Source organism: Melozone crissalis, unplaced genomic scaffold (genome assembly GCF_028551555.1).
Source record: "Melozone crissalis strain CALT ecotype California unplaced genomic scaffold, PUWL_Pcris_2 ptg000056l_1, whole genome shotgun sequence".
NCBI classification, from domain to species: domain Eukaryota; kingdom Metazoa; phylum Chordata; class Aves; order Passeriformes; family Passerellidae; genus Melozone; species Melozone crissalis.
The window spans coordinates 6337523-6350522 of NW_026535834.1; the positions used below are offsets into that span (position 1 = coordinate 6337523).

At 42.2% G+C, this 13000-nt stretch overlaps 1 protein-coding gene across 6 annotated transcripts in view; it reads right to left on the minus strand.

Moving 5' to 3' along the window:
- Window positions 1-1236: 1236 nt before the first annotated feature.
- The window catches only part of KIAA0586 (KIAA0586 ortholog), a 70184-nt gene continuing 58420 nt past the window's right edge, over window positions 1237-13000 (minus strand). For 4 of the 6 annotated variants that reach the window (XM_054286674.1, XM_054286677.1, XM_054286676.1 and 1 more), the window contains one exon: window positions 1646-1981. In XM_054286674.1, coding sequence (XP_054142649.1) covers window positions 1839-1981 — 143 coding nt within the window. In that variant the 3' untranslated portion in view covers window positions 1646-1838. Of the gene's footprint in view, window positions 1415-1645; window positions 1982-13000 lie in introns of those variants that run through there. The other 2 variants (XM_054286675.1, XM_054286679.1) reach the window with 2 other exon arrangements.

Here is a 13000-nt window from a genome sequence, read left to right on the forward strand (position 1 = left end):
AGAGTAAAAGAACATTCCCATCCTCCCAGAGAAGCTGTTGTTTATAGAAAGCATTGATTGGGTCAATAGTGGGATTTAAAGTGCAGTTCCACAGAGAGCAGCAATGAGCAGAGCTGTGCAGATCCCCATCACAGCAGCAGAACTTTGGGAAGCAGCTCCCTGCTGGTGCCAGGGGTTGTGGCATCATGTGCTGGAAGCCAGCTCCCAGAGATGCCATCCCATAGACTGCATCTTAGGATTAAATTCTTGCTGTGAGGGTGGTGAGGCCCTGGCACAGGGTGCCCAGAGCAGCTGTGGCTGCCCCTGGATCCCTGGCAGTGCCCAAGGCCAGCCTGGATGGGGCTTGGAGCAGCCTGGGATAGTGAGAGGTGTCCCTGCCCATGGCAGGGGATGGAACCGGATGAGCTTTAAGGTTCCTTCCAGCCTAAACCATTCCATGGTTCTGTAGTTCTCATTTTTGCTTTTCCTTTTTTTTTAAAGTGGTTGCATTTTAAAGTGATGCTGCATTTTCCTTTTTTTTAAAGTGACACTCTTTTACCCCCACCCAAATCTGCTATTTATGTGTCTCTCACAGACAAGAGCACAACTCTGCAAGGTGCTTAAGAGACACCCTTGAAAGCTGAATCCTGGGGATGTCACTGACCTTGCAGGCTGAAGCTCTCTCTCCTTTTCCATTTAGCCTTGCAGATGCTGCAGCAAATTAACTGAACCTTGTGGTCAATGAGATCAACATAAAGCCAAAAGGAACTTCTGATATTTCTCTGTTAAGGAGAGAGGAAATCAGTGCAGGCTCCAGAAAATAAGAGTAATGGGAACTGCTCACAGTTATGAGTATCTGCAACAACTAAATGCCTCTCATAAGTGATGAGGAACAGAGCAAAAGCTTTGTTTGCCTTGCTTAGAAAACAGCCTCTTTCCCAGTTTTTCTACTGGAACACATTTGAATTCCTTTTTCATTGTGCTTGGACGCTGTTTGGGACAGGTGATCCCACCTTCCCCCTGGATCAACCCCCTTGTCCTGATCGAGTCTCCACAAGTTGGAGCAGTCCCTGGGAGGGTGGCACTGTGTCCATGCACTCTTGCTGTTCACCATTACTGTGGCATTCCCAACTGAGATTGCCATGGTTCTGAAGGGCTGAGACTGCAGGAATTAATTCTGTCCCATGAGAAGAGAAAAAAAAAAATACATTAAAAGTGTAAAGAAATAGCCTTACTTACACAGTCTCGCATTCACAGGCATCAAGATGGGAAAAAATCTTTAGGGAAATAAACATGAAATGTTGAGAAATTCTTGTAAGTCTAAAAAAATAAATTCTTCCTAATAATACAAATTCTAGAGGTCTTTTTCACACACAGTTTTGAATTACTGGCTTGCCACAGTGGTCTTCTAAGGATGAACAACCTCTGATGATACCTAGAAAGAGAAATTTCTCTTCCAGACTTTGGCTCCAAATATATTTCCCTGTGGCTCAACATTCTGACAGTACTGATGTGATATTGAGCCAAGAGGTTTTCCATAAGTGAGACACACTTTTGCAGTGGATTTTAATACCAACCACTTCCACATTCTCCCATAATAATAAATATTTAAAAGGTCTTTATTGACTTCAACTCACAACAATTCTGGAAAAAACTGAAATTTATTTGCTTAAAAATAATTGATATATTCACAGGCAGAATCATTTAAAATAATAACAAAATTGTAAGAAAAAATAGTAGAAAATAAGCAGTACTGAAAGGCTGTTATTTTGATGGAACAGCCAGACTATCACACTAGACAGACAAACGTACCAGTGACAACATCTTCAGACAGAGACTGCCAGAAACAGCCCTAAGCTTTAAAATGTGTCTGTGCCTGAAGAATCTGAATCTCCACGTGCACTGCTCAGACTCTGAGTTTCATTCTCTGTGCTCATGCCAGGCAGCTGCACTGACACCCCTGCTGCAGAAAGATGTGGATTCAGGTGAGGGGCAGCATCTCCTAAAAAAACAAAAGGAAAGAGTAAGTAAAAAGGAAAACTAAAGTCATTATTTGCTGTCTGTGAACTGTGCTGAAGTCATCCCAATTTTCCATGGGAATGCAGGTACACAGACAGCCCTGCTGCCCACAGTTCTGAGGCACTTCAGAGGGTGCTGCTGTGGCCAGCAGAACTCTCCTTACCAGGTAACAAAGGGATGGATTTCTGTGCACATCATTAAATCACAGAAGGGTCTTCAAGACCATCTCATTCCAAGCCCCTGCCATGGCAGGGACACCTTCCACTATCCCAGGTTGCTCCAAGCCCCATCCAAGATGGCCTGGAACACTGCCAGGGATCCAGGGGCAGCCAGAGCTCCTCTGTGCCAGGGCCTCACCACCCTCACAGAGAAGAATTTCTTCCTAATCTCCAATTTAACCTTACTCTCTGTTAGTTTCAAGCCATTCCCCTTTGTCCTGTCAGTCCATGCCCTTGTACAAAGTCCCTTTCCAGATTTATGGATGCCCTTTAAGTATTGGAAGCACCTGAGTTCTATAAATACACTGGGTTGTATTTACATACACCCACCACACACACACACACACACACACACATATCTATAACCTTCAGCAGGCCCAGAATAATTGAAAATATGCATACTGGTGATTCTGGTGTTTTCCACAGCATTGGAAAAGCCATGGGCAAAAATTAATGTATTTAGCCAAAGGAAGGAGACCAGATGAATCAATTCATGGAGCAGGGAAAGGAAGTCATGGATCAGGGTAGAAACAAAGAACAAAGGAACTCAGGAGAAATGGCACTGGCACTCAACTGCAGCAAGAGCATTTTGAGATTTCAGTTGTCCTGGGGGCATTTAAGTGCAGCAGCTACAAGCAAAACAAACATATCTGAGTCCATGTACAACAGCAAAGTCTTGGAGCTTGTTCTTATTCCAATAAGCTGTAACAATTCTCCCTTCCTCTGTGATAGACTAGGTAATTAAAACACTGCTTTCCCAATAAAACAAAAAAGTTAGGCTTTCTTTCAGCCCAGTTAATTATCTATTGTGTCACTGAAGCAGTCATCTGCATTCATCTGACTGGCAGCAAAGCACGCTTCAAATGGCTAATTAAAACAAAACCCCACTGCTAAAATAAAATTCCACTGCTGTTTTCCTGCTGGAACAGCAGCCAACAGCCTGGGAAATCAAATATCAGTGAGGCCCAAGACAGTAAAGGCAGGACAGGCAGTGACCTGAGCCAGCACAGCCTCTTGCTATTCAGGAAGGCAGCAGGAGCACCAAGAGCATTTTCTGTGTCCTCAGGGAATCAGCACATCACCTGGAGAGGAGAAGGATTTGGGGAGATGCCAGAGCAGCCTTCCCGTGGCCTAAGTGGAAGAGAGCTGGAAAGGGATTTTCCACAAGGGTGTGGAGTGATGGAACAAGGGGAATGGATTTAAACTAACAAAGAGCAGAGTTAGATGGGATATTGGGAAGAAGGTGTTGGTTATGAGGGTGGTGAGGCCCTGGCACAGGTGCCCAGAGAAGCTGTGGCTGCCCCTGGATCCCTGGAAATGTTCCAGGCCAGGTTGGATGGGGCTTGGAGCAACCTGGGATAGTGGAAGGTGTCCCTGCCATGGCAGGGATTTGGAATGAGATGAGCTTTAAGGTCCCTTCCAACCCAAACCATCCCGGGATTTTGGGATTGCAGTCTGTGGCTGTGTTTGTGTGATACAAAAAGGCTGCTGGGTTTGTTTGGTCAGGCATGAAAATGACACAGAGAAGACCTGACTGAGCAATGCCCAAGGAAACCTGGCAAATCATCCTCTACTAAAGCCCCTCTCCAACCCTAGATGTAGTTTGATGCTGTCAAAGCTTGACTTTCTTAATAATTTCCACAGTCATGTCACATTCCATGATGTCATTGTTTCAACAGCTGTTTTCAGGTTTGTTAAAAAAGGGGGGAAAAAATGAAAAAAGAAAAAATGAAAGGAAAAAAGAAAGTAATATTCCCTTCTCCCAAGGCTCTGTCAGAACCTCTCAAGTCTTTGATTCTGGGAGTGCTAAAAGAAAGTATCATATTAGTCTGCATTCCTCTAACACATACTCTAATATATTTTACAGATATACCGGAGCCCAATTTTACAATAGTTATAAAGTGCTAAAAGACAGAAAAAATAAAAATAGTACTTCCATCTACTTGCTCAAGAGAAAATTTACCAGTTCCTGAGCTATCAAAATATCTTTAATTTAAAAATACCCAAAGTCAACACTGCCCTTTTTTAAAGGCAGAAATCTGAAGTCTCTGACTTTGGTAAATGCACACAGAAAATACAGAACGTGGATTTTCAGCATTTTAACTGTGAAAAAACTGTGGATATCACATTTCAGCTAAATGGGAGATTCTGCTCCATGCCTGTAACTTCCCAGGATAAAAAGCTGCTAGTCCTGAAACTCTACATTGGCCCCAAAAATACAACTACCAAGTTACTCTCACATGTGTTTTCTCATTATTACCTTTTGCTGAGTGTAACCTCGTGCACACCCAGTGCATAAAACACTTTATACACACATCCAGGGAGGGGTTTGGGGATAAAGACACAAACAGAGGCAGACTCGTTTAAATCCTTGTATAGCCCCTGCTCTGCTCCTTCTTTAATAATGTGATATTCCATTTTATGTCTTCCCCTCATCAGAGAGCAGCTCATAACCAATATTAAGATGGTTTCCTCTTTAACACTGAGTTCCTTACCAGAACGGTTAAAATCTTTTGATATACCATAAAAATTGAAATGAATTTTTTTTCCTTTACAAAGCACAAAAGGGCAAGCAGTCAGGTAATCTTCATGGCTTCCCTCCTCCCTCCTTTTTTAGAGGCTCTGGGAGTACTCAGTACAATTTTGTAATCATGTAGTTAGGTGTATTTATAAAAATTTTCCTTGTTAAAATCCAATAAATGGAGCATGTGACCTTAAGTGACCTCCAGTTTTCCAAATTCATTATTCTAATAGAATAAATTCCTATGAGCTGTGAAAACTGACACTCTTGGTAAGAGAGTCCTTGGCTGCTAGAAACTCATCAGTGACTGAAAACATCTTGGTGACCTGCTGATGGAAAAGGTCACAATTCAGATCAGAGATTTTTCCTGTTCTTGGCACTCTCTAACAAATTCATGTACAGTATTTAATTTCCAGACCTTTGTTTAACAGAAGCATAAAAATTAATGGTGTGTCAACCATCCAGTGACCTGTGAAGGGAGTTTTTCTCTAAGAGGCACTGTCACACTCAGAATATGCCACATACAAAGGGTGTCATGAATGTGTGCCAAAGGAAAAAGGAATAAACCACACTGAAGGAAGTTTGGTTACTCACTCCATATAGCAACAGTAAGAACAAAGAAAAATGTTTAAAATCTTTCTTTTTGAATTTTCTATTTGGCAAAATAAAAAGACTAAACAAGTCTGACTCCTAAGCCAAATGAAAACCATGTGCTTTAACTCCTCTGACTGGGTGTCCATATATGAAATAAAACTATTTTAAATCTATCTGGGGATGAAAGAGAGCCATATCTTGTAAGTGAAACTGTAATCATGGAATCAGAAAATGGTTTGGGTTGGAAGAGACCCTACAGACAATCCAGTTCCAACCCCTGCCAAGAGCAGGGACACCTTCCACCATCCCAGGTTGCTCCAAACCTCAATGTCCAACCTGGCCTGGAGCACTCCCAGGGATCCTGGGGCAGCCACAGCTGCTCTGGGCACCTGTGCCAGTGTCCCACCACCCTCACAGTCCAGAATTTTTTTCCAATATCAAATCTAAACCTGCTTTCTTTCATTTTGAAGCCATTCTCCCTTGCCCTGTCAGTCCATGCTCTTGTAAATCACCCCTCCCCACCAAGACAATAAATAAGGAGGGTTTGAAGGATCAGGACCCAGGTTATTTTTCAGTATATAAAACCAGAACCATAATTATTGTAATTACCTACCTATTGCTTCCTAAAATTTCAAAACAATCCTCCCTCTATTCCCCAACTGAAGCAGCTCTCTTCAAGAGCAAGAATAAACTCCCAAGACTGTAAAAACAACTCCAGTGCAGAGCTCTCATTCCTTTAATAGCAGGGGCTGATAGGAATGACTTGTTTCTTCCTCTGCCAGATTCCAGCTGCTTTTTCTTTGTTTATTCCTGACTTCAAAGTTTCAAACACTGTCCTGTCCCAACAAATAACTTCCTCCAGATGGCATTAGCTCAAGTGCTCTGAGCACTGGGGTAGCACAGCACCTGCAGATCCAACTCAGCATCTTAAAATCTTCACTGAAGGTGCTTTTTTTTATCTCCTGTCATTTCCCCATTTTGCTTTTTCCCTACATAAAAAGATTTACATCTGGCATACAGTTGCAAAGACCATTAGAAGGGAGAGTTGTCAGAAGTTCTTTAGAGAAGTAAAGAAGTTCTAAAGCAAAGTAGAAGAACAAATGTCTACAGGCTCAAAGGTAACAGAACCACGGGCTGTAGGAACATTTTATAGAGCCACAGAATGGTTTGGGTTGGAAGGGACCTTCAAGATAATCCAGTCCCACCCCTGCCAGGGGCAGGGACACCTTCCACTATCCCAGGTTGCTCCAAGCTCCATTCAGCCTGGCCTGGAACATTTGCATGGATGGGGCAGCCACAGCTTCTCTGGGCAACCTGTGCCAGGGCTTCACAGGGAAGAATTTTTTTTTAAGATCTCACCTAACCCTGCCCTCTGTCAGTCTGAAGCCATTCCCCTTGTCCTGTCACTCCATCCCTTGTCCAAAGTCCCTCCCCAGCTCCCCTGGAGCCCCTTTAGACACTGGCAGGGCCTTTAAGGTGTCCCTGGAGCCTTCTCCAGGCTGAACATCCCCAGCTCTCAGCCGGGCAGCCTCTCTTATCTGCATCTCCATTCTCTTATCTGTTCCTCTCTTTTCTCCTCTCTTTTCTCCTCTCTGGAGGATAGGACAGCTTGGAGCAACCTGGGAGAGTGGGAGTTCCCTGCCCATGGCAGGGGTGGAACTGGATGCTCTTGAAGGTCTCCTTGTACCTGTAAGCAAACCTGTGAGTTCCATTTTGCACCAATATGTGTCCAGGCCATGTCTCCATGGGTTTGTGTGGGACCACACTGAAATTCACTCACTTTCATACATAATTGTACAGGTGAGTTACCAAGCACAGCAACCCAAGAAGTGGCATTTCTGGCAAAATCAAAATTATTCCAGGCTTGCTGGGCTAACACATTCTTGGATAAGAAACATCCATATTTTGATGTAAGTAATTCTGAAGGCTGAGCTGAAAAAAGAAATTACACTGCAATGTCAATCATGCTACTAATTATAATGATATTTAGCATTTCCAGTTCAGAATCACATTTAGCTGCATTGTGCACACTGGCTATTCAATGTTTCTGGATTCAATGGCTTATAAAATTGAAAGTGGATAGGTTATAGAACTAATGAATACAATCTTTTCAGGAATAAGCAGGACCATCAACAGGTACTCAAATAATCCAAAATTTTGGACAAATTATTCTCCATTTATTAGAAATGAGAGTTCCTCCTCCAGAGCTTTTCTTGCTTTTGTCACCTCGAATCCATGGGCTTGTTTAGGTTATTGTGGAGAACTTGGGCTTTTTCAGCTCTGCCAAAATGTGCTTTTTAGGGCAGGGGCTCTCTTGCTGTTGTGCGAATGCTTTGCCAAACATTCACCTGGCAGCAGGTGAGAGCTCTGCCTTCCAGTGGGACAGAAGCACAGAAAACAAGAACAAGGTGTCCTGCAAATGCCTGCAGCTCTTTTTTAACCCCAACCCACACTGCCCCAACTTGGCTGTTCCATGACAAACAGAAAAGACTTGAGGCAAAACAAGGCCAGATTTCTAGGCCTGAGCTCCATGCAAGGGGTGCATTTACAATTAAAACACTTGAGCTGTTTTACAGAAATGGACAGACATCTGGGGGAACTGAGCCAAAAATGTCTGGATTTAAAAGCACGAGTCTACTGCTGGAGCTGAAAAAGCATGGTTTCATTCTCAAAGGCTGCAGCCAACTCATAAACTTCCATAAGTGGGCCACAGACACCCGTGGAGACAGAAAACTATATAATGTGAGTTCAGTTCAAGTTCTGACCTAAACTTGGCAAATTCCACCTTCCCCTTGGTGTCATGTACTTACAGAAACCCTGCACACAAGCACACAGAAAATAAACACGTGTATACACACACACTGTGCTTTTGCTGTTTGTTTGTGTAACCCCCAATGTATAGCCCAGCTATAAATATTTCCAAAAAGAAAATAAATGCAGATCTCCAGCCAGTAAAGGAGGGTGGGGCCAGGCTCAGCAGCTAACAAGTATTTCAAAGCAGAATATTTGAAAATGGTTTTCTCCTCCTCTCAAGTTGGAGTTCAAGGTTCAGTGGTTTTTCCAAAACACTCTATATTCCCACCAACAGCAACACTAAACAGAACAAAAACTAGAAATACATTAAATAAACTAGAACCAGATTTTTCAAAATCCTAACACAGAGACCAGCAGGGAAGGGCAGACAGAAAGCAGCTCCAAAAACATCTAGAAACGAGATTGCAGAGTTTACTAAATAAATATTTCCTTTTGGTGCCTAAAATCTCCTCTGCTCCTTTAGATCTGGCATCTTTTGCTCTGTAGAACCTCTCACTGCTTGACAAATTTGTTCCCTGGCCACATCTTTTGCTGCTGTTTCCCACCAAATCCCTTCCAAAACATGTGTAATGATCTTTCCAAATAAATGCAACAATTATTAGTACTAAGAAGAAATATTAAAAGTGAATTTGATTTTTCCATACAGATGGCTGTGATTTCTGGATGTGCAATTGGCTCAGAACAAATAATTTAACATTCAAGCACTGCTCTCTCTAGGCTGCAACCAATTTTCCTGAGGAAAACTTAGCATAAATAAAAGCTGCAACTTTTATTTTAAAATAAGAAAAAGAGAAGGAGTTGGTTCCTTACTGGTCCAGAGTCTTTGAAAAACCACCAGGAAAATGTGTGTCTTGTGCAAGGGCCAGGGGGAGGAGTAATCCCTAAATCCACAAGAGATAACCTGGGTAAACAGCTGGGGGAATCAGGAGAATCTGACAAGTGATAATTAAAAATCTGCAGATCTAATGGTGTAATTAATATTTTACTTATTCAGTAAAACTAAATATCACCTATATATAATTAAAAAAAAAATGCAAAATTTAACCAGAAAGTGGACAGAAAGGTGATTTCAAAAGCATATTTCTAGAATATATCGGGCTCTGTTATTCATGTTTGGGGGTCCATACATTTTAATGCCTTATCTGAAACAAAATAAAGCAACAAACAAAAAAAAAAAAGGAACTTGAATGATCAATTATGGGAATTCACACTTAATTCTAAGATAAAGTTCTGCTGAATTCCCTTGGGATGTCAGTGCAAAGCCAGCAGTAGCGCTGGCTCCACTGAGACCTCACATCTTAATGATATTAATTGCAGCAATACTGCCTCCAGCTTATCTGCATCGTGCCACAGTGCCACACATAGCAGCATTCACAGCCTTCTTGGGGAGTGGCAAGGAAAAGAAATAAAAATCAAAGCATCTTTTCAATTCTTAGAAGTTGCATGGCCTCCCTTTATTGAACAACAATTTAAAAATATTTTTACAGGAATAATTAAAGTTGAGCGACCAAAGTCAAGTGATGTTTCACCATCAATTAAGATCTGAAAATTAATTAAAATCTTCCCAGTTCAGAGCTAAAATGCAGGTGGGGTGTCCCTGTGAGGCTGTGGATGCTCCATCCTCTGAAGTGCCCAAGGCCAGGTTGGATTTTGGGAGGACAGGGGAAGGTGTCCCTGCCCATGAAAAAGGGATAGAACTGGACAATTCCAGCCCTGCCAGATTCCAGACACCAAATATCCAAAATATCCTGAGGAATCTCAGAGGACAAGTTTCATTGAACCCCTGCAAGAAGTCACAAGTCACTTTTCACCATTAAAAAGTTCAGTGAGAGACCTCAATGAGCTCTCCCTCAAACAGGCAAGAGGTTTTATCCCATGGCTGCAATCTGCACCCAGATTTGACTGAAAGTCAGGGAATGGGTATCAGAAAGAAAAGAGAAAACTTTCTGCCTGAAGGGCAGTGCTGCAGGGCAGAATTTTCTCATTTCAAGTCACTCCTCACATATAATGGAGTCACTAAATTCATTCTTATAATAAAAAATTAAATAAGGTACACTCAGTGTAAAGAACTTCAAATAAAAAGTGTTTTTCTAGACGACCACAAGCAAACTAGCTTTATTTCTCTACTCTGAATACTTAAATATTCACATGATCCTGTGATTTGTTTTGATGATTTTCACTAACAAAGTCATGGGATTCCCCATCTGGAAACAGTTTGCCAAGACTCCCTTTACTGTACTACCATTACCAGGATCTGGAATATTAAAAATGCTTCTACCTACAGCACAATTACCCCAAATTTTTGTAATTACACCTTTTCAAAAGAAAATTATGAGCATTTTCCCCAGGAACAAAACAAAGCAAGACAGAACAAAAGCCCAAACATAGAGTTTGCATTTTCCAATGGTCAGTCTAATAAATTCCAGAACATCTCCATGCGCATTTCTAGCACATGAACAAACAAACTTATAAAAATTACATTTTTTCCAGCCTTTGGTTTAGCAGCAGAGGGTGGCCACTACAGGTTTTACCATTTGTGGATATCAATGACCTTTGAAAATGGGTAGGAATAAGCATTTCTAGGAAGCTTAGAGAGGCAAACAACTTTTCTGTTAGCTCAGAAAGAGGACTGAATAAATGAGCACATGTTCAAACAAGGAAAACATTAAATGTCTTTACTGGAAGATCTGGGAACTCACTGTTATAGAAACATGAAATTATTTAGGTTAGAAAACACTTCAAATATCATCAAGTCCAACCATTAAGCCTCACCACCATGTTCACCCCTAAACCATGGTCCCAAGTACCACATCCAACACATTTTTTCAACATTTTCAGGATGGTGATTCCAACTCTCCCAGGGCAGCCTGTTCCAATGTCTGGCCACCCTTTCAGTGCAGAAATTTTTCTTAATATCCAACCTAAACCTTCCTTGGTGCAACGTGAGACCATTTCCTCTGGTCCTGCCTGTGACCAGACCCTATTTTGACCTGTTCTTGAAATGAGCCCTCAGTGTGATGACAAGCAGCTCTGCCTTCACAATCCTGTGACCAGAAACTTGGAAAGGTCTGGGAGTAAATATATGATTTTATCTTGTGCTATTTTAAAGTTTGTTAAAATCTAAAATGATTAAACTTTGTGCAGTACAGATAAGCATTCCTCCTTATAAAAAACAAAACAAAAAAAAACCCCCAAAACAAAAAAAAAACCCTACAACAACCCCCCCAAACACAACAAAACAAAACAAAAATACCCCAAAAACCCAAAAAGACCCCACCAAACCAAAAAAAACCTCCCAAAACCAACAACAACAACAACAATAACAACAGCAACAACAACAAATCAAACAAATAAAAGAACCCAACCCAAACCAAATCAAACCAAAACAAAAAATCCCCCCTGGCTCGTTACATGGGAAAGAGTAAAACCAAAATTCCTTTGCAATACTTGGGTGAATCTGAGCTCTAAAGCAGTAGAATAAATGAGCTGCAGAAATGTATTTCTCTACATTAATGTTGCACATTAAGCACAGTGCAGCACCTTCTCTACTCTCTCTCAGACACATCAGTGATTTTAATATCATCCCCCTCCATCTGTGCTAAGTGGCACAAAACAACAAAACACAGGAGGAACTGCAGGCAGCTCCCAGCAGCACCTGAGAAACCAACAGCTCTTGTCAGGAGCTGCTCTGCACAAGCCTTGGAGCTGCTGTCAGGCAGGGCCTTGAACAGACCCTTTTCCATCAGGTTCTCATTTGGGCCGATGCTCTTTGCCTCTGAAGCTGCAGCCACACACACACAAATTGAAATGTGGGATGCTGGCTGCACCAATTGCCTTCAGGAAGTTCTGCAGCTCTGACTCTTCCAGCTCAAGGTGTTGGTGCCAAACCTGGAGAGCACCCAGATCATCCCTCAGTGCTTTGGGCCATTGTGGAAACCCAGGGAATATTTCCCTGTCTGCTCTGAGACCCTCATTCATGGAGAAAGTTTCCCAGACTTCAAGATAAACTAGAATCCACAGAAGTGTGAAATGGATTATAGAGAGCAGTGTACGTGTGTCACTTGGTGAGAAATTGAGGTTTTGGGATTTTTGGTGTGCTGTGGATGGAAGCAAGATGGAGGGCACAGGGCGTTGTCCTGGGTTTCTTCTTCATGCTGCTGCTTCTTTCTTCTCCATGGGTTTGGGTGGCATTGTGTAATTGGGCAGGAAAGTCCCCACTGGGGGCTCTTTGGGATCAGTTATTGGGTTAAAAGAGAAAATAATCTGGGTGTCAGTTCTTCATTGGACAGTTTAGTCTTAAAAGACCTTGTAACAAGAGATTGTTGCCCATTTTGTGCCTTCTAATGAAAAGCTACTGAACTCACAGCAGTGAGACTGTTTTACTGATAAGAAATAACAAACACCTGAGTCCAAACATGAATTACTGTCTCAAGAGCCTCCAATCCAGACCCAGAGAAACCAACAGGCCATGAGAAGGATTAACAGAGCTTGTTGGCATCTGAGGGAAAATAATTTATCAGTTCTCTGGGTTTAAATATGCCTGGCCAAAATACAGGGAGATCTGCACTGCAAAGGATCATGCATGCAAATCCAGTCTGAAGGTGTGAGAGCAGAGTTGGGCTCTGCCTGATGATGGACACAACTTGGAATTATCCAACCACTGAGGCTGGAAAAGTCCTCTGAGGTGAAGGGCACAGACACTGTGCATCATTCCAGAGCACACACCTGAATTCAGGAGCTGTTACAGGAACAGCAATTACACAAAGCTCCTCAGCAAAGTGGCTTTTGCAAACCCTCCACACAGCTGACAATGGCACAGACTCAATTATTCAGCACAATCCTGATGTGACATGAT